This window comes from Erigeron canadensis, chromosome 1 (genome assembly GCF_010389155.1).
Source record: "Erigeron canadensis isolate Cc75 chromosome 1, C_canadensis_v1, whole genome shotgun sequence".
In the NCBI taxonomy this organism is placed as follows: domain Eukaryota; kingdom Viridiplantae; phylum Streptophyta; class Magnoliopsida; order Asterales; family Asteraceae; genus Erigeron; species Erigeron canadensis.
Genome location: NC_057761.1, coordinates 49915315 through 49935176, shown reverse-complemented (window position 1 = coordinate 49935176; position 19862 = coordinate 49915315). Strand labels below are relative to the sequence as shown.

The following is a 19862-nucleotide window of genomic DNA, read 5'->3' as shown; positions in this document are numbered from 1 at the left end:
AAATAATGAATTGGTGTATGAAGGTGGGTGGATGATTAAAAATTAAAAATAAAAAAAGAATTTTAAAACATAAATACACCATTTTAATAAATAGTTTTTAGAATACACCATTTAAATAAATATGTTTTTCAAATATACCATTTTAGTTAAAAACTCCAAAATGAGTGGAGGGCCGTGCCTGGTAGTTGGTACTCGGTAGAGCAATAATTATTTCTATAGACATGGTCATAGAACCATAAGCATAAAAAAACTGATAGCGTGGAACCATAATAATCACTGCTTTTTTTGAAGAAGAAAACAAATATATAATGAAAAAATGTAAGGTAGCAACACAAAGTGGGGACCGATTCTTTAACGTATCCAAATAAAAGCATCTAGAGTCCGTTCATGGCATTTTAAATATTCTTAAGTTATCCCCTATGATAACTATATATTAGTATTCTATTTAATATAATTTTATTTAATCTCCTTAATTATACATTTTTAGTTTATCATATATATGGTGTGTGATATCCACATAGATTAATACTACACATTATTATCATACATCATAATATAATTTGATCCAATTTCTTAATTAGAGAAGAAACATTATGTCACTCAAAATATATTGTGATCGGATGTCCCAACCATCTCGTGCAATTCTCATCTTCTCCAAGTAAGCTATTGTATTTCGATATGTTTTTGTACAAATAATGGTATGTGATAAGTTTGTTTGTGTTTCTTATAAATATATGAATGTTATGTTGTTTTGTGAAGGATGAATGGGTTAGACTTTGAGGAAATAACTATAAAAATCTTTGAAGGCCAGCAACACACCCCTGAATATAAAGGTAGAGTGGTTAGTTAGTTCCATAACTTTTAATTTATAAATTTTACATGTTAGAATTTTGAATCTGTCTATATATTATAGTATAGTTTACAAAAAGTTTAGGCTGTTATATAAATCAAGCTTCATATATCTAGTTTAATAGGGTTGTTTGGTGTTGTTTTATGCAGAAATAAATCCCATGTCTCAAGTTCCAACTATAGTTCATGGAGACTTTAGGCTGTTTGAGAGGTTATTATTATTATTTTCATCTTTTTATATATGTAAAGCACGTTTTTATTATTATAATCGAATTGTTCGTCGACAAACAATCAATTAATGCAAAGGGACATACGAATCAATATATATACAGTCAATAATGTCAGAATGTTAAAATAAAATTTTTAAAAAAAAATCAATAATTTCAGGATCAGTTTTTAACCGTCATTTAATGAACACTGTTACACAGATCGATCGTAATTAATACAAACAGCCATGAAAGCTACCACATTGCAAAAACCGTAAACCTCAAACTGCTAGGAGCTAGTAGTGAAAAGAATACAAGCCTTACAAACAAACAAACAAACAAAATCAAAAAGGGGTTAAAACAATAAATAAGTTGGTTTCTTATTTGATGGCATATTTGTTGTCCTGCACACTAATTGTGATGGAGATCTTTACTTGAAATATGATATGCTGCTCCTTCATCTATGGATCGTTGCTTTCAGATTGTTACGCCCCCATGGAATTCTTGTAACAACATGCTACTTTTTAGTATATGTAGCTTGTTGGTTTTCTAGTTTCCTTTAGCATGTTGTCTTCTTAATTTTATTTGTATTTTCTTGGCCTCTAGCATCTTGTTAGATGGTCATTATTTAATAAAATTGCTGCCGTTCAAAAAAAAAAAAAGTCGGTAGTTCGGTGTTGGAATCAGCTAGTTGGTTTTGGTAGAAAAGATCAGATACTGGCTAAAGTTTGATAGAAAAGGTAAAGGTACTTTTGTAATTGAAAAAAAATAGGTGAAACACCATGATAATCATCAAACATAAGTGTCGTACAAGAGTTTCTTTAAAAGAATGATGAATAAGTTACCGTAAAACGAAGGAAATACCATATAAATTAATTTGTAAATTGAATAGGTATATACGCCAATATATAAATTAAAATACAGACTAAAAAGATGGTTGAAATTTTAATTAGTACTTGAACTCTTTAATTAAGCTACTTTAATTTTTCATGATGTGTAAACTAATTGAGCATGGTGTGATTTTGCAGTCATGCTATTCTTATCTACTTATGCTCCGCATTTCCGCAAGTGGCTAGTCACTGGTGAGTCGGGATTTTTTAATTTTCTTTTACCATGTGTGCAAACATTAGGAATCATTCAACATTGTTGTTTAAAAATGATAGGAAAAAACTTTAACATATATTGTTTGTTGTAATGTGAATATTAATTCCTATTATATTGATATAGGTATCCGAGTGATATACACGAAAGAGCTAAAGTCCACTCGGTCTTAGACTGGCATCATTCGAATTTGCGTCGTGGTTCAGGTGATACTACATATCTCTAATTAATATTTCCAATTAAGTTAAACAGTTTCCAAATGGTTTAATTTAATTACGTTGTTGGTTTATACTTTTTTGTTTTCAGTTGGAGTTCTTACGAACTTAATGCTTTTACCGCTGAGAGGCGCCCCTTTAGACACTAAAGCAACCGAAGAAGCTGAGAAGACGCTTGAGAAGTCCTTGTCTATAATAGAAAGTTTTTGGCTAAAAGATGGACCCTTTTTGGTTGGAAGATCTCAACCATCAATAGCAGATCTCTGCTTAATTTCTGAAATCATGGAACTTCAGGTAACAATATGAAATTTTATATATTAACATGTTATATGTTCTGTTCTGTTTTACATCAAAAATTAGATTTAATCAAGTTTCACATTCTATGAGTCAATGTGGGGTTAACCCACGTGACTCGTGCCACTTAGCAGAGGCGGTACCAGGAAAAAATTCTAAAGGGGACAAACTTAGAAAACTTATGAAAAATAAATCTAAGAGGGGGCAAAATGTTAAAAACCTATAGAAAATTTTTAAAATTTTATGAAAAATTTCAAAATACATGACAAAATTTAAATTTGGAGGGGGACATTGGACCCCCTTGCCCCCCCTTTAGTACCGCCCATGCCACTTAGGATGTAAGTCTAGGGATATATCAATCTGTGACACGGGCGTAATTAAGATTGTTGTAAGAGATTTGTCGTTTCTCATTCTGTGTGCTTTTACAGCTTCTGAGTGAGAGAGACCATGAGCGGATATTAAGCCCTTACAAGAAAGTTTCTAAATGGATCGAAGATACAAAGAAGGCGACCGCACCTTATTTTGATGAAATTCACCAGGATCTCTTAATTGCCCAAAAAGGATTTAGAGAGCAATTGGAAAATCTAGGAAAAACAAACTGAACAGAAAGACTCGATCTCTCCATGATCGTTTAATCCTCTTTTTATATATTAAAGACTGCGTACATTCGATTTTTAGTTTTATAATTTAGCATGCAATGTGTCTATGTGATGTCTATTGAGTTGCAATAAACCATTTCCAGATTGTGTTTGTAATTCATCGGTACACACTTAAATAAACTGCTTTTCATCAAGAAAATTTATTCTGTATGAAAACTAGTTTAATACTGACTGGGAGTTCAGGACTTCAGGTCATTGAAACATAACAAACGTACAAAGTTTATGAAACACCACTTTCTCATTAATTTGAAGTTAACTAATGTTATTGTAATCAATGATGAGTTGGTGTAGTGGTTTGGAGTTTCCCTGGTAACTTATAGGTCTTAGGTTCGAATCTTCAATCCACCAACTTTGAGATATAGGTATTGGGTATTTGAAATAGGCATTTCTACTTCGAGGAAGCCCTCTAGCGCAAACCCGATTAAGACAACGTTTGGTAGACCTCTCGCTGTTGAATCGCGAATTGAAGTTTCAATCGAAATTCACCTTTCAAAAAAAAAATATGTTATTGTAGGATAATTTCAACAACAGTAAATGATTCAACATAAATTTGCAACTGTTTAAAGCTGAAAAATAAAATAAAATTATTATGCGTTTTCCGCAATATGGGTAAAGAATTTATGACAATAAATGGAGTCATTAATTTGTCCTCATAATCAATTTAAAACAAATAAGATAATGCCGACATGAACCACTCTAAGGGCTTGTTTGTTTTAAGTGACTGAACGGAGAAAGTGACTGAATGGATATACAATATCTGTATAGATTAAGTCAATATAGTTATTTTTTGGTTTATTAAGTCAAAAACAAACATATTTTCTTGACTTAATGGATTAAGACAATTAAAATTAAGTCATGGCTTTTTAATTAAGAGTTTATCAAACACCACCTAAGACTTCTCCCTCTTGGTTAAGGATCTAATCGTTTTTTTTAAAACAACTCTTTCTATTAATCGGTTTTGACACATCGGTTCCTTTACACCCTATATTTCACCACTTTTGTCGAGGTTTCCATCGGCTCAGTGGAGCCAATTGTGGCTCTTTTTGAGTTGGTTATTTTAGTTTTTCACAATAGCAAACTTATTATTTTTGTGTGTGTATGTGTTTTGTCAACTTTTGGTTCTTTTGTTTCCTTATTCCTCACACTTGGACACTTTTCTTTTTATGTATATTTTAGTCAATTTTTGGAAGATCACATGCATGTTTTGGTTGTTCAATTTTCTAATCAAAACTTGCCAATTTGTTAAAAAATACACTACACCATTGCCTCTTTGGGTATGTTTGGTACATAGAGTTTAGAGCTGAGAAAAGGAAATGAAACTATTTTCCATGTTTGGTAGACTGAGATTTAATTCAGACGGAGAAATACCAATTCTCAGTAAATCACTTTCTATAATTTTCATTTCCATCCATTTCTAGAGGAAATCACATAAATTTCTCCGTGTACCTACTTGGGAGAAATAGGCTCTCTTTAAAAAAGAATGGTATAAATAGTAGATGCACGTGCCAGGCACATTTCACACAAATCTAAACAAACGCTAACCACTCTTGACACATTGATTTTTTTTGTTACCTTCAACCCACTCACATTGATTTACTGCTGATGATGACCTATTGACCTCTGCTAGTTATTTTCATTATAACCCATTGTCTCCCCTAGTCCCCCCATCAATTACAGGTATGTGTATGGATCAACTGTTTCAGAATTTGTGTTGGGTCTGTGTTAATACATGATATTGTAGGAAACAAATCGAAATATATAAGCTGCTCATAAAGAAAGAGATCTATAAACAATCTGAACTTTGGAAATATGCACATAACGTATAGTAAGATGTCTATCTAGCTCGCTATGTGTGTTGTACAGTGGTCAAATGTTCATCCATAACTTCATGTTTTGAGCTTCTGATGCACTACTAACCATTGAGATCCATTATGTCACTTTATTGAATAATATTTAATATTAAGAAGAAGCAGCATTTGATATCCACAACAACAGTCGTGGTTGATGTCCGATGCTTTTGTTTAGTTTAATTCAACAAATTATTGTTCATTTCTCCATATTTCTTACCAAACAGGGGAAATGAGTTCTCAAGTTAATTTCTCTGTTGTAACCAAACAATAAAAATTATCGGTTTTTTTAGTGAATTTCATTTCGCTGAATTTCATTTCTCTGCCTCTTTTCAGTTCTTTAAATTTCTCCCTACCAAACGTGTTAACAGTTTTTTCTTTTGATTACACACAAAAATACATTTTTCTATATATCTTATCATACATTCATACCCTTATGTTAACCTCATCTTATACATTTTTGTTATTTCCATTTTACTTTACAAAATTATTTTACTATTGTTTTTATATAAAATATTAGATTAATACTGTAATTAAACATTTACATTAAAATAAACTTAAAAGTTACATAAAATTACACATTACATTGTTAAAATAAAAAATACATTACAATAAACTTTCGGAATTTCTTTTATTAAAGTATGAAGTGAATTTTTTTGTTGGGATTTTTTGTTGTTGAAGATGTAAATTTTGGGAGGAGTCGTCAAGGAAATCACTGTTAACGCCATATGCCAATTGACGAATTGCAGATGTACACTTTTGTGCAAGGAAATCACTGTTAACGCCATATGCCAATTGACGAATTGCAGATGTACACTTTTGTACCCCGGCAAACCCTCTGCGCCCAGCACGGTCATATCTCGTCTGAAAATATGGGTACCTAGCCTCCAAATCACCGACTATCCGCTCAAATAAATTTTTTGACATACGAAACCTTCGTCTAAAAAGTCTGGCTGGATATCGTGGTTCTTCAGCAAAATAGTCACGCATCAAACGAGCATGTGCTTCAATACGATCACGATCAACCGGTACCCTTCTTCTAATGACTGGGGCAGGTTGTTCGTCAATCTGTCGTCTAATTAGTTCGGCGGCTCGAAGAAGCACATTCTGTACACGCTCTTCGTAATCGGCAGACCCGTTAGAAGATCCGGATGAGTCATCGGAATCCATATGGTGATTTTTTAGGAGAATGTGTGTATATGTAATTTTTTTGAAAGAAAAATAGATAGATATGTGTGTGTATGTATATTGATATGTGTATGTGTATGTATATATATAGAGTGAAAAGGGTTTAAAAAAAAAAACAAAATTTTAATGCAAACTTCAAGGAATGCAACGGCTCAATGCCACTACAGGCCAAATGCCCGGACGCGTTCAAAATCGGAAAGGGAACGCTTTTTCACCTTTTGGAACGTCCCCCAGGGCTGAAGTAGGGCGTTCCACACGGATTTTTTTGGTGGGAACGGGCTACTCCGAATGGTCTAATGAAATGTGTGGATGAGTGAAAGATAAGATTCCAACAAAATAATGGAATAAAGGATGAGTGAGGAAAAAATAAAGTGAAATAATTAGATTAATTGAGAGAGAGTGGTAAGAAAAAATTGAAAGCTTGAATAGGGGTCATGACACCCCATGGAGTGGTCATATAGAGAGGCCTAAAACGATCATTACAAACTATATTTTACTCCTTTATATGTTGCAACTTGATTAAGCCTTTTCCATGCGATTATCACTTCATTTGGAATGTCATATCAACTTTTTTTTTATCCAAAACACACCAACAAACTACTCCCTCCCTATCATATTTTCATCCTCAATTAAAATATCATAAATCTATACACATACATTCTCTCTCCTCATACCCAAATAAAAATAAATAAAATCACACACACATGCATGTCGATGCATTCCAAACCATGACAGGCCCTGACGACGACCGTAGAAGTGGGGGCTGCCTACCATGTCTTCTATGATAAGTATGACGATTGATGACGACCTCATGATAGATAGATAGGAACGGGCTTTAATAGCTTTATTATTTGTTTCAAACTGACTAAAATTCTTTTTTATTGTCTTGAAAATAAACTCAGTCGAAAAAAACTTTAAATGTCTTTTTTTTCAACATCTTAATTTAAATGCAATGTACATGTTATATTATTATCTGCTTGAGGTTTTTAATTTACTCGTCAACTTTCTAAAGTTAGTTTGAAATGAAGAAATAATTGTTGATGATCTGTACGCGATTAGTTTTTATTTGTACGTTATTAAACATGATTTACAAAATAACATTATAAGACATATTTGATGGTGTATCATTACTCTACAGTTAAAAATTAATGGTGTGTAAAAAATATGTTTTTCATTTGTATTTCCCTATTTGGTCAACTACTTTGAAACTTTTTATATCCAACATTAAACTTTTGATAACGGAACTAGAAAGGAGACTAAAGAATGCTCGACCATGTCACGCAACTTTGTATATCAATTGCGGAGTAAAATGTTTTTCTATATAAAAAATATCTTATTTTTTTCTTTTTATTGCGTTAATGGCACTACTTGATGGTAATTTACTTGTAAGTCAATATATATATCATCAAACAATACACAAAAATTTGGAATGCTGTGGAAAATCTTGTGATTTGTAACATCGTGGTCGAGATGCGAAACAGACAATTGAACTTTGGTACGAAACAATTTTTAATTATGAGTTTTTTTTTTCTTTTTCCATTCCATTTGTAGTCTTTGTAGTTTAAGTTTAGAAGGGATCTAGAATATGTAATTGTTTAGCTTATTTCTAGAGTTGTAAGTCTCTCGTTCCTAGCGTCTTGCTAGTGACCTTGCTTAATATAAATTGCCGTTCAAAAAAAAAAATAAACAAAAATAAGCCACGATGTAACCAAGTAAATATCAACAGCGACAATTTCTTCTGTAATTGAGAAACATGCCTCGAAATTTTCTGAACACCTTATGCCAAGCACATATATCTCGTAATTTACACAATTACAAACAAACACTATTGTCCAAATAAATAATAGATAATCAACATCGTCGACCTTATCTGTATTTTACAAGTTTAGGTATAATGGAAAATGGCGGTTAGACCCAAGAAAGGAAAAAGATATATTCTATTTTATATAAAAGATGAACGGATTAAATCTATATTAAAATCTACTCATATTTTAGTTCTTGTATGTATATTCTTTTCAAAACCATAAAATCCAGCTTCCATGAATAATACAAACTCACCAAATTAAAGTGGTTAAATTATTCATTTCATTACAGAATAAATATGCCTTATATATATGTATTATTGTTTTTGACGCGGGTAACACAATACTATAGCTGATTGACAAGTCAATAATGTATGAGTGTGATAATCTATCAAAAATAATGATATTAATATCACTTCCCATTGTAAATACAATAATTTCAAAAAGCTGTCAGAACATGCCAATATAAGTGGTTTGATTCGGAAGGTTCCATCTTTTTGGTTAAAACGTTTTTTTTTTTTTCTCTTATAAATATTTGGTATTTGTGTGGATTTTAAGTGTATTTTATGTTCGATTCTATCAATTAAATTGCATCTTTATGAATAAAAGATTGACTAGTCAATTTGAGTCAAGCATCCGATTCAACTAATTGAATTTTTTTTGAGATTAGACTAGTTTGATTAACAAATCGGTTTTTAAAAATATTATAAAAATACAATATTTACTCATTTTTGAAACTTTTTTAGTCAAATAATAAGAAAACTATAACTATCATCTATTCAATTACAAAAAAGCTCGAATTGTCTACTTGATTCATAAATATAAGTCCGTTTCACTTATCTAATTACTTAATAATGTCAAGACTTCCTTATTTCAAGACCGTGAAATTTTGAATTATGTATTAAGTCCATTCACATATAAGACGTTTAAAAATTTAAGAGACAAATAAATCCAATGTCCATGTATATTACGAGTAATAATTAGAAAGTTTAGTCATTTCCGTCATTCCGTGTTAAATAGAAATAGTAGTTTAGTCATTTCATTCGTCTCGACCATATGACGCATCCAATTCGGCTGCGGGACTCTTGTTGTATGATATTCTATTCTATTCTACCTATTTTATTTTGTATTTCTTTTGACTTTTATTTTATAAATTATTAAAAGATGATTTAAGGCGGAGAATCGTACGAGATATATATGTTCCTGATCGAGTTAATTTTTTATTTTACCTCAGACCCATAAGCTTGATTCTTTGTATTTGTATATTTGTATATGTCATGTTCACACATTCTAAATATTACCGTTCATATTTAATTTGATCAACACAAAACGAAAATTATGTAACTTTACAACGCTCCAAATATCAATAATTAATGTTGATGTATGGTGTATTGGTGTGTATGATAAATCCATTACCAAGTGGATTGGTGGCTAGGAGGTCGGTCTTTATTTCCTTAACTTCGAATACTATGCTAGTTAAATAATTTCGTGGCACTCAGGTAAACGGTTGAAACCGGTCATTAGAAAAAAATAAAAAAAATCCCGTTACATATATCGTGTTAGTTAATTAAAAAAAAAGGCTCGTTATTGCCGGGGTAATCCAAACAAATTAAGAAAACCTCCTCCGTTTATATTTACCGTTTGTTGGTATTATTACTATGTATTTTTTAAAAATATACTATATTCATTCGAAATTCAACTCGTACATTATTTGGCGCACATCAAGTAAGTCTGTATATTACGACTAAATGTACAATAGGTATATAGTCAAAGGTGGCATTTGAACTTTGAATAACATATACTACAAGTCAAGTTGATAGGAAGTCAGGTTACTGTATCTATATATAGGTGATTAGGTGATCATGTCTTTCTAAAGAAACACACATTTTTATCAATATAACAATCTCATCTCATATTTAGTCGTAATTAATATTTCCTAAAAAGAACACACATATATAAAATCATGACACTGAAAGTATATTGTGATCGAATGTCCGAACCATCTCGTGCCGTTCTCATGTTCTGCAAGTTAGTTATTTTAATTTCATCTTTTACAAAAAACTTGCGTACGTTACATTCTAAAGTTATTGTAATATTTATAATTGTTTTTTTTCATTTCAAAGGATACTTGGGATAGATTTTGAAGAATGCCCAGTAGATGTCTTAAAAGGCCAAACGTATACCCCAGAATATATAGGTACATTTGTTTGCTACGTATCCATTAATTTTATTTATACGTGTCGATATTTTGCATATTTAATTATTTGATAAATTTTGTGTAGGGAATTTGATCTAACAGCATGTTAAACATTTATATATATGCAGCAATAAATCCTAATTCTAAAGTTCCAGCAATAGCTGATGGAGAATTTAAGCTATATGAAAGGTTTTGTATATACATATATATTACTTAAGAATATTTTGGTTATTATATGTAAATAAACACATTAATTATTAAGCATGATATGATTTTGCAGCCACGCGATTCTTATCTACTTGTGTTGTGCGTATCCGGGAGTCGCTAGTCAATGGTGAGTCGGGTTTCTTCTTGTTTAATATACTCGTACTAATTAAACATCATTCGACACCGTTATATATAGTCGTAAATTTAAATGATTAATTACGTTTGTACAAACATATACAGGTATCCTAGTGATCTGTTCGAAAGATCTAAGATTCATTCAGTTTTAGACTGGCATCATACCAATTTACGTCGTACTGCAGGTGATACTAACTCTAATTAACTTACCATGTTATAATAAGTTCCCTAGATAGTTTTGTGATAAGGTTCGTTTTTTGTTTTCAGTCGGGCTTCTTTTAAACACTGCCCTTGTAGCACTAAACCCCCGCCCTCCAAGCCGCCAAGCAGCTGAAGAAGCCGAAAAATTGCTTTTGAAATCATTGTCCTTCATAGAAAATGTTTTGTTGAAAGATGGACGGTTTTTGTGTGGAAGATCACAACCATCCATAGCCGATATCAGCTTTGTATGTGAAATCATGGAACTTGAGGTAATGCCAAAAAACTTATTGTAACATGTTATGTTTCTATTTCTCATCAAAAGATTTTGGTCAAGTTCCCTCTTTGTTTCCCCCTAATTTTGGTTTACTTATTGAGACATCATTTTTCATGTGTTTTCAGCTTTTGCTTCAAGAGGATCACGATCGCATATTCAGTCCTTATAAGAAAGTTCTGCAGTGGGTTGAAGATACCAAGAGTGCAACTGCACCTCATTTTGACGATGTTCACAGGGATCTATATGACCAACAGAAAGGATACCGAGAAATGCAGCAACAGAAACTAGAAAAAGCAAACTGAATTGAAAGTTGTGAGATCACGCACCATCAACATTTTCCTGATTATTTGATCTTCTTTATTAAGACTAGTTTTGTTTACTTTTAGTATGTAATGTTTTTGCCATATGATGTATTTTAAGTTGCATTACTCTTTTTGAAGATTATGTTGTCATCCTTATGCTATAATAAACTGGATTTTCATCGGTTTTAATGATTGTGTCTGAAGTTTTAAATCTTTATACTTGAATCAAACAACCTTATTAACATAAATCTTTGTGCACTAATAACTACATATACACATATAATATAATATCTTTATTACATATATACATGACCAAACTATCTTCTAACCTCAATAAACATGCCACATTCGGTATTATCTTGCTTTTACGATCATTCAACCAGTCGTTATTCCTTGTAGTTCCAGCGTCTCCAAAATTCTTGGCCTTTTGTAATACTTCAGCAAAAGAGAGCAACAAACGACACTCACAGATGAGGCGGCCATGGCAGCCCCGGCAATCCATGGTGGCAGGCGGAATCCTGTGAATGGGAAAAGAACACCAGCAGCAATTGGAATCCCCATAAGGTTGTAACCCAAAGCCCAGATATAGTTCAGACGGATTCTGGTAAATGTTTTTCTTGAAAGATCAATGGCTGTGATCACATCTTCTAAATTGCTTTTCATAAGGACTATATCAGCTGCTTCTATAGCTATGTCTGTGCCTGCACCGATAGCCATCCCAACATCTGCAGCCACTAGTGCAGGCGAGTCATTGATCCCGTCACCTACCATGGCCACAACATGCCCCGAAGCCTGAAATATTAACATATCTTGGTTCAAATATTCATCATGAAAACACAGTTCTGATTTACAGAAAAGTAATGTTGACTTGTATAAGAACTGTACCTGTAATTCCTTCACTTTCTCTGCTTTGTCCTCTGGTTTGGCTTCAGCAATGACGTCATCAATGCCAACTTCTTTAGCAATGGAGTTTGCAGTTCCCCAATTGTCTCCTGTAACCACTATACTTTTGACTTTCATTGACTTGAGTATGGAGATTACTTCACGAGCCCCGGGTTTCAAAGGGTCGGAAATTGCAAGAATTCCAGTGAGTTGGCTATCTATACACACAAGAATTCCTGTCTGGGCCAAATCTTCAATTTCAGTTAGCATTTCCTCAGCCTGCGTGGAGATTCCAATGTTTTTCTTTATCATCAAACTCTTGTTTCCCACTATTATTTCTCTGTTCTGAACAGTGGCCTGCACACCATGTCCCGTTATGGATTCAAAATTTTGGGTTTCTGCCCAAACTGGGTTCTCTTCATGGTCTCTAAATTTCTTTGCATATTCTACGATAGCCTTGGCTAAAGGGTGCTCACTGTTCACCTATAAAATTAGTTGTAAATGTAAACATTGAATAATCTACTCAAACTAAAATGTGTTTGCTTGACAAAGTGTACCTCGGCTGCAGCAATCAGTTCATAAAACTCCTTAAGTACCATGTTCTTTAGCAGTCTCGTGTTAACAACGAGTGGTTTGCCAATCGTAAGTGTCCCAGTCTTATCGAACACAATGCAGTCCACCTACATAATTTAGTCCAAAATAATTCAACAAACTTTCATGTTTCCTAACTGTATTAGTATTCGCAGGACAAGGGTATTGGAAGACTCTGACTAAACTGACCTTGTGTGCACTTTCTAGTGCTTGGCCTCCTTTTATAAGAACACCTTGCGAAGCCCCCACTCCAGTACCAACCATTACAGCAGTTGGAGTAGCCAAACCTAAAGCACAAGGGCAAGCTATGACCATCACAGAGATTCCAAACTGAAGAGCAAGTTGAAAGCTATCCATGGAAGATGGTATCCATGATTTCGGGTAGCTCTCAAACTTTCCAGCTAGGAACCAAGCGAGCCATGTGGAGAAAGAACACATAATGACCTGCAATGAACAACCGATAAAAACAAACGTGTAGCATTGGGTTTTATATCAAGTAGGGCAAATCAAATAATTAAGAAAAGAGAAACAACCAAAAGGTTTGAACAGGTTGAAAAAAGCACAAAGTCCATTTGTAGTGATTCGACTCCTAAATCATATTATAGATATAGACAAATTGTTATAATATTGATTTTGAAATAGTATTAATTATCTAAAAATGGACAAATATATGTATTCAGGTCAATCCAAACTGGCCAGTACTATATGATTAACCTGTTTCAGCCGAAACGCGTTCCAACCCATTACCCAACCCGCCCATGTTGCCACCTCTGGTTAGGTGATTCTCATCTTTGAAAAAAACAATAACCATGTGAAATGGAACTATGGAACCATCAACTAACCAGAGGCACGAAGAACTTGGAAATCCGATCAGCAAGTTTCTGGACAGGAGCTTTAGCCATCTGTGCAGATTCAACAAGTTGAACTATTTGCGAAAGCGCACTTTCTGATCCAACCCTTGTTGCTTTAATATACAACACACCATTCTCATTAACCGTCCCCCCAATCACTGGGTCACCCTTTCTCTTCCCCACAGGTCTTGCTTCTCCTGTGATCATGCTCTCGTTTACATGGCTTTGTCCCCACGTTACAAACCCATCTGAAGCTACCTTTGCACCAGGAAGGATCTTAAGCACATCGTTTCTTTGAATCAACCTACTATCTATCTCTTCTTCTCTTATAACAATTCCTTCAGTGTCAAAAGCCAACAGTGTTGCAGTATCAGGAGTCAAATCCATAAGCTTTGCAATCGCCTCAGATGTCTTTCCTTTAGCCATGACTTCTAAATACTTCCCGAGAAGAATAAACGAAATGAGCATTGCGCTTGTTTCAAAGAAGTCCATGGCCTCAAAATGTGGTGAAGCTGCAGCCCTTAACACAGAGTAAACCGAATAGAAATATGCTGCATTTGTTCCCAGTGCAATTAAAACATCCATATTTGCAGAACCATGGCGCAATGATTTGTAGGAACCAGTGTAGAATCTTCGACCAATAAAAAACTGCACTGGAGTCGATAATATCCATCTTATAAGATGACCTACATTCATCATATTCACAATCTTGGTTTCCAGTAAATGTTTGAGTCCGGGTATATACATGAACACCATAGAGGTTAAGAACACGGGTACTGTGAACACTAAACTCCACATAAAAGATTTGTAGTACTGATTAATTTCTTCTTGTCTATGAGAATCCCGACCTCCTCCTTTGGGAAATATCTTACCTTTGAACATCCCAGAGCCGGTTGATTCAATCACTTGAATAAAATTTCTAGGCCCGGTGATGTCTGCTTTGTAAGAAATGGAACACTTTTTAAGATTAGTGTCGAGATCAACTACAACAACCCCGGGAAGTGCTTGAAGAGATTTCTCTATCATTGTTATTGAACTATCGTTCCATGGTCCATCAATTTGTAAATCTATTTTGCTCATATCTTCCCCCGTGCTAATTAATATGGCTTCAAATCCAGTTTCTTCTATGGTCTTCAAGAATTGGTTGTGGCTCACAATTATGGGATCATAATGGACTTTGGCTTCTTCAGTTGCTAATGCAACTTGGGCTCTCTGTACTCCTTGTACAGCTTTCAAAGCAGACTCGACTGTACTAGAACAAGTTGTGCAAGTCATTCCCTTGATGAGCAATCGACATATTTGAGTAGATTTTGCGCTTGTTTCTTCCAAAATTAGTGTAGCTTCAAACCCAACGTCTTCAATGGTTTCACGAATCGTCTCTTCCTACATACACAAACATGAAAAGCTTCTTTGAAACTTTGATACAATTATTTGAAATGAAAGGTCATTCAAAATAATTAGGCACTATAACTTCTTGAATATCAAAGGTTATTCCAAATTAAACAATCATTTCAGCTTTGAGCAGATACTTTAGCCTGTCTCGATGGCCCGTTTTCTAAATTATCCATTCAAGAACATAAAAAGTGTAAGGTTGTCAAGAATCATTTCAACTCCACTAGTACAAAAGTTGTAACTATTTCTGCATATATTCTCCAAAGTCTCAAAACTACTATGCAAACTAGTTAAAAGAAAAAGAACTATAATCCATATAATAAACTTATTTAAGTATAAGTATTTCAAAACTTAAATAAAATTAGTCTAAAAATCAATAAAATGTTTTTAACTTGAATCCTTTTCTAGCTATTGTATCTGTATGTATCCAAATCTTAAATATCGTGACTTAGTTTCTGGTGACACTTTTGCTGACATGACATCCATATAGCTAAGTTGTCACGTTATCAAAATATCATAACAATATTCGAAAGTAAATAGATGAATACACAACAAATCAAATATAAGTAAATGAAAAAGTTACATACATTGACATAAGTAGGATAAAACATAACTTGAGCTCGATTATTCAAAACATCCACAACGGCCTCCTTAATTCCAGGTAGACGTTTAACCGCCTTCTCAACCGATCCAGCACACGCAGAACATGTCATTCCCGTGACCGAAAACAAGGCCCTTGCCTCCCTATTACTCTCCATATCATCATCTGTTATCTTCTTCTTCTTCTTCTTCAAGACTCCTTTCGGGTACTTGGGCATAGATGGATAGTGGGGCCGCGGTGACAACCCATCACCGCCCATCCCACGTATGCAAGCCAAAGATAAAAACTTCGAACCCATTTTTGTTTAATTGCTCAATTTTTGAAAGTAGATATGTATATGTATGATAAATAATTATATATGTGTGAGATTGAATTTGGTAAGTAAAAGGTAACGGTGATTGCGTATTGAATGATCACATATAGCGGAAAATAAAGAGCATTTGTGGGGGCGGCCTGTTATTTGTAATCTTTTTGCGCGGGTTTCATATGCATTTGACTTTTTGTATTTTTTTTTTTTATTTTTTAAAATATATAATAAGTTACGTATTGGAGGTAATTTGCATTTTGTTTTTTATTTTTTTAAATATATAATAAGGTTTTAATGATCATATAACATCTTCCGTCAAATATTTGTCATTGTCACTAACAACGATATTTTTAAAACTTTGTACACCAATTATATATGAATCATGTAAATCTTCTAACTACACACTAATTACGCCTTAATAACAAGTCTTTATAATGTCAGCATCGAAGCCGATAATAATATAATATATCTGGTTTTTTCCTCCAAGAGCATTTTCAACCTGATAGAATTTTTTAATAATTGCAAAGGTTGGAAACGTATTTCCTTTCTTTAGATTATGTTTTTAAAAAGTTGGAAGATTCATCCTAATAATGATATAATATTCATTTTTATTAATTATTACCATAAGCTTTACTTCTTGTTGGGTTTTGAAAGGCTGCGGTTAAGATTCGTTAAATAATTATACACTAATCATAAATTTAGGGGTGAACTTTTGATATAAAAATTACAAATTTTTTATGCATGTTAAATACAAATTTTATGCGTTAGCAATTTTGTTTTTAAAATACTTATATAGCACATAAATTATGTACAAAGTATTCATCATGGAATTAGATTGATGGATAATTACTCGTACTTATATTCACATTGTTATTACCAAAACTTCAAATAAGTTTTTCATAAATTCAAATGTTAAAACGTAGTAGAAGTATTATATTGTCAAATAACCAGACAACATATATAATATATTGTATTTTCATTCTTAAGTTGGTAATCACTTGCTTTAGCTTTGCTTAGAAGAGAAGATTTCCTTCTCCGATTCTTAAAGATATGTGGAAGCATAATCATCTACAATAAACGAAACTACATTGTAAAAGGGTTCTCTTTAATATTAAGTAGTACTTACAACTATAAATCAACAATATAACTTTACTCTTGTAAGAAATTAAACAACTTTAGCAGTTTTTCGGTGGTGGTGAGTGGTGACATTACGCATGTTACACTACTTTGAAACAAAACAAATAAGTATGATGAATAAGTTGGGATTTGGGAATAAAAGTGAAAGTATAATGATTGGATGATGATCTGTGCATCATTTATTTTTGACTATATATCATTAAATGCGATTTAGAGTGTTGTACAGTATAATACTATATAGCATGTTTGATAGTGTACGGTCAAAATCTGGTAATGAATAGATCACTTTCATAATAAATAGGCTTGGGGAGAAGATTTCCTCAAATTAACCTTGGTTCTTTGATGAAAATCAAAAGCTAAGATTTTAAAATGGTCTTTGAATCTTGGTCATTGATTTTCATTCAATGATCAAGATCTTCCTAAGAAAATTCTCACTCATAGGTTGATCGAAGTATAATGACCATTTTGGATCAACATATGAGATTAAAATGGTTATTTTGGAAAAAAAAAAACATACAAAATATCTTTCCGTCTTAAAATAAAATAAGTGTTAATAAAAAGAAAAACTAAAACTATTATTGTATAATAACAAGATAAAAATAGTTTTTTGTTTTTCTGCGTACCTCAAATATATGTTTGTGAAAAAGTGCAAACAAGTAAAATGTTAGACTTGATATACTAGTTTGAAATTATCATAGCACCTTCAAACTTTTTTCAAATTAAGGTAGGTTTTAAACCCCGCCTAATAATACACCAGAACCGTCCTTGATTTTTCGAAGAATTTAAATAAAGTCACTAGTTTTAATACAATGATTTGGAGGTTTACAGTAATTTCTTTGCCATTTCTATTTCGTTGTGTAGATTATTTTATTTAGGAATTAATATAGACGTGAATTTGGCGTAGTTCGCTATATAACGCAAAATGTTATAGCTTTTTAAAATCCAAAAAATGTCGTATAACAAGTGGAAAAGTCAATATTCAAAGAAGGTGTCATATTGCGCAATGCGAAAAGGGAATTTAAAATATTTTAAGGGAGCGAGTATCTAAACACATCAACTGTTTCAAAGCAAACATTACCAAAACGGCTCCTTTTATGTAAAACGTCGTGTTTATCGCCCCGTTTTATATAAAACGCCACGTTTGGCCGGTGTGTAGATAGTCTAAAATATAAGGAGAATTACACGTGGTCTGGCACACGTGTCAGTCATTCCCATGCTTTAGGTACCGTTTAACTTAATACGTAGCGTTTTATGTAAAACGGTACCTAAAACGAGGGAATGAATGGCATGTGTGTCAGAGCACGTGTAATTCCACTCTGAAATTTTACTATCTACACACCGGCCAAACGCGACGTTTTATATAAAACGTGGTAACCAACGGAGCGTTTTACATATATATAAAACGGCACGTTTTAGTAGTGTTTCCATGATCAGTGGACAATGTATCCCTAGTATCACCCTATTTTAATTCGCATTAAATATGTTTAACTTCACATACTACATTACATTTACGTACACAAAAAGGAAAGGTAATTTATAATAATATCAGAATGCGAGTTTTGTCAACTATAAATCAATTATGATTGTTAACGTGAGGTTAGGTCACTTGTTAGTTGTTAGTAGCTCATGTTTTTCGAAGTTTAGTAGTTCATGTTTTTCGAAGAGAAGTCTAAGATTTAATATAATTTAAGAATATTTGAAGTTAATCGATATCGTTGTTAAAGAACCAACTATTGGTTATTTTTATTATGTATTTTCCCTTAATATCGATTGGAAGTTAGGCTTTCAAGTCATTAAGCTTTTATATAATATCTAAGTTGCATTAATAATCTTATATACGAGAAAATCGACATCATGAATGCAAAGTAATGTAAAGCAAGTAACAGAAAAATAAAACTTATCGAATCGATTTCTGTGGACATGTTGTACTTTGACATATAAGGCATGCTATGTTAAACAGTATTAGTTTTGGTTGTTATGTTGTATATTGAAATTGTAGTTAGAATATTTCGGAAACTTGTACTTGAAAAGTTAGCTTTTCATAATTTGTTTGAAGGTAAAATAACTGTATTAATTTACAGTATTAGTTTTTGGTTGTCAGTGGTGAAGCCAGGTTCCTAATTTAGGAAGGGTCAAAAAAAATTTTCCAGCTGGATGCTAGTAAAAAATGACATCGAAACAACATCAATTTAGTTCATAAATAACAGACATATAGTTCACATAGTTTCGAATTAAAATACGCAATACGTTTATAATAAAACAATAACGTAACCTTACATTAAACTATATAAAATATATCTAATTGACGAATACTTATTAGTTACATTAATAAATAATTTAATAATGGATGAGTTAATGTCAAAATAAAAAATTATAGGTTCATTAGACAAGAAACATGTCAAAATAAAATTATAGATTCATAAGATAACAAACTATGATGATATATAGCATAATTGATAGTAAAGTTGAACTATTAGTATAGCAACAAACTATTACTCCTACTAATAACAATAATGTTTAAATATAATAATAATAATAATCGGAAATGAAACAGTGATACTATAACAAGCCAACAACTAATAGTCTAATATATAGCAACAAACAATTGTCCATTGAGATTGATT

The 19862-nt window shown here is 32.5% G+C and overlaps 3 protein-coding genes across 3 annotated transcripts; 2 read left to right on the top strand and 1 right to left on the bottom strand.

Annotated features, from left to right (window-relative positions):
- The first annotated feature begins 410 nt into the window (after positions 1-410).
- LOC122579196 (glutathione S-transferase T1-like) lies at positions 411-3420 on the top strand. Its single transcript, XM_043751313.1, has 7 exons — positions 411-658; positions 760-833; positions 1000-1060; positions 2084-2137; positions 2283-2362; positions 2463-2665; positions 3094-3420. Exons 1-7 carry the CDS (start codon positions 594-596, stop codon positions 3265-3267), a joined length of 711 nt encoding a protein of 236 aa, XP_043607248.1. The 5' UTR covers positions 411-593; the 3' UTR covers positions 3268-3420.
- Positions 3421-10047: 6627 nt separating this feature from the next.
- LOC122586062 (glutathione S-transferase T1-like) lies at positions 10048-11666 on the top strand. The gene is made up of 7 exons (XM_043758172.1): positions 10048-10189; positions 10285-10358; positions 10487-10547; positions 10639-10692; positions 10806-10885; positions 10968-11170; positions 11301-11666. Exons 1-7 carry the CDS (start codon positions 10125-10127, stop codon positions 11475-11477), a joined length of 714 nt encoding a protein of 237 aa, XP_043614107.1. The 5' UTR covers positions 10048-10124; the 3' UTR covers positions 11478-11666.
- Positions 11667-11681: 15 nt separating this feature from the next.
- On the bottom strand, positions 11682-16132 carry LOC122586061 (probable copper-transporting ATPase HMA5). The gene is made up of 6 exons (XM_043758171.1): positions 15781-16132; positions 13793-15184; positions 13140-13394; positions 12917-13039; positions 12363-12842; positions 11682-12269 (listed from the first exon to the last, which is right to left on the bottom strand). The coding sequence occupies exons 1-6, from the start codon at positions 16090-16092 to the stop codon at positions 11853-11855; spliced, it is 2979 nt and encodes a 992-aa protein (XP_043614106.1). The 5' UTR covers positions 16093-16132; the 3' UTR covers positions 11682-11852.
- Positions 16133-19862: the final 3730 nt, after the last annotated feature.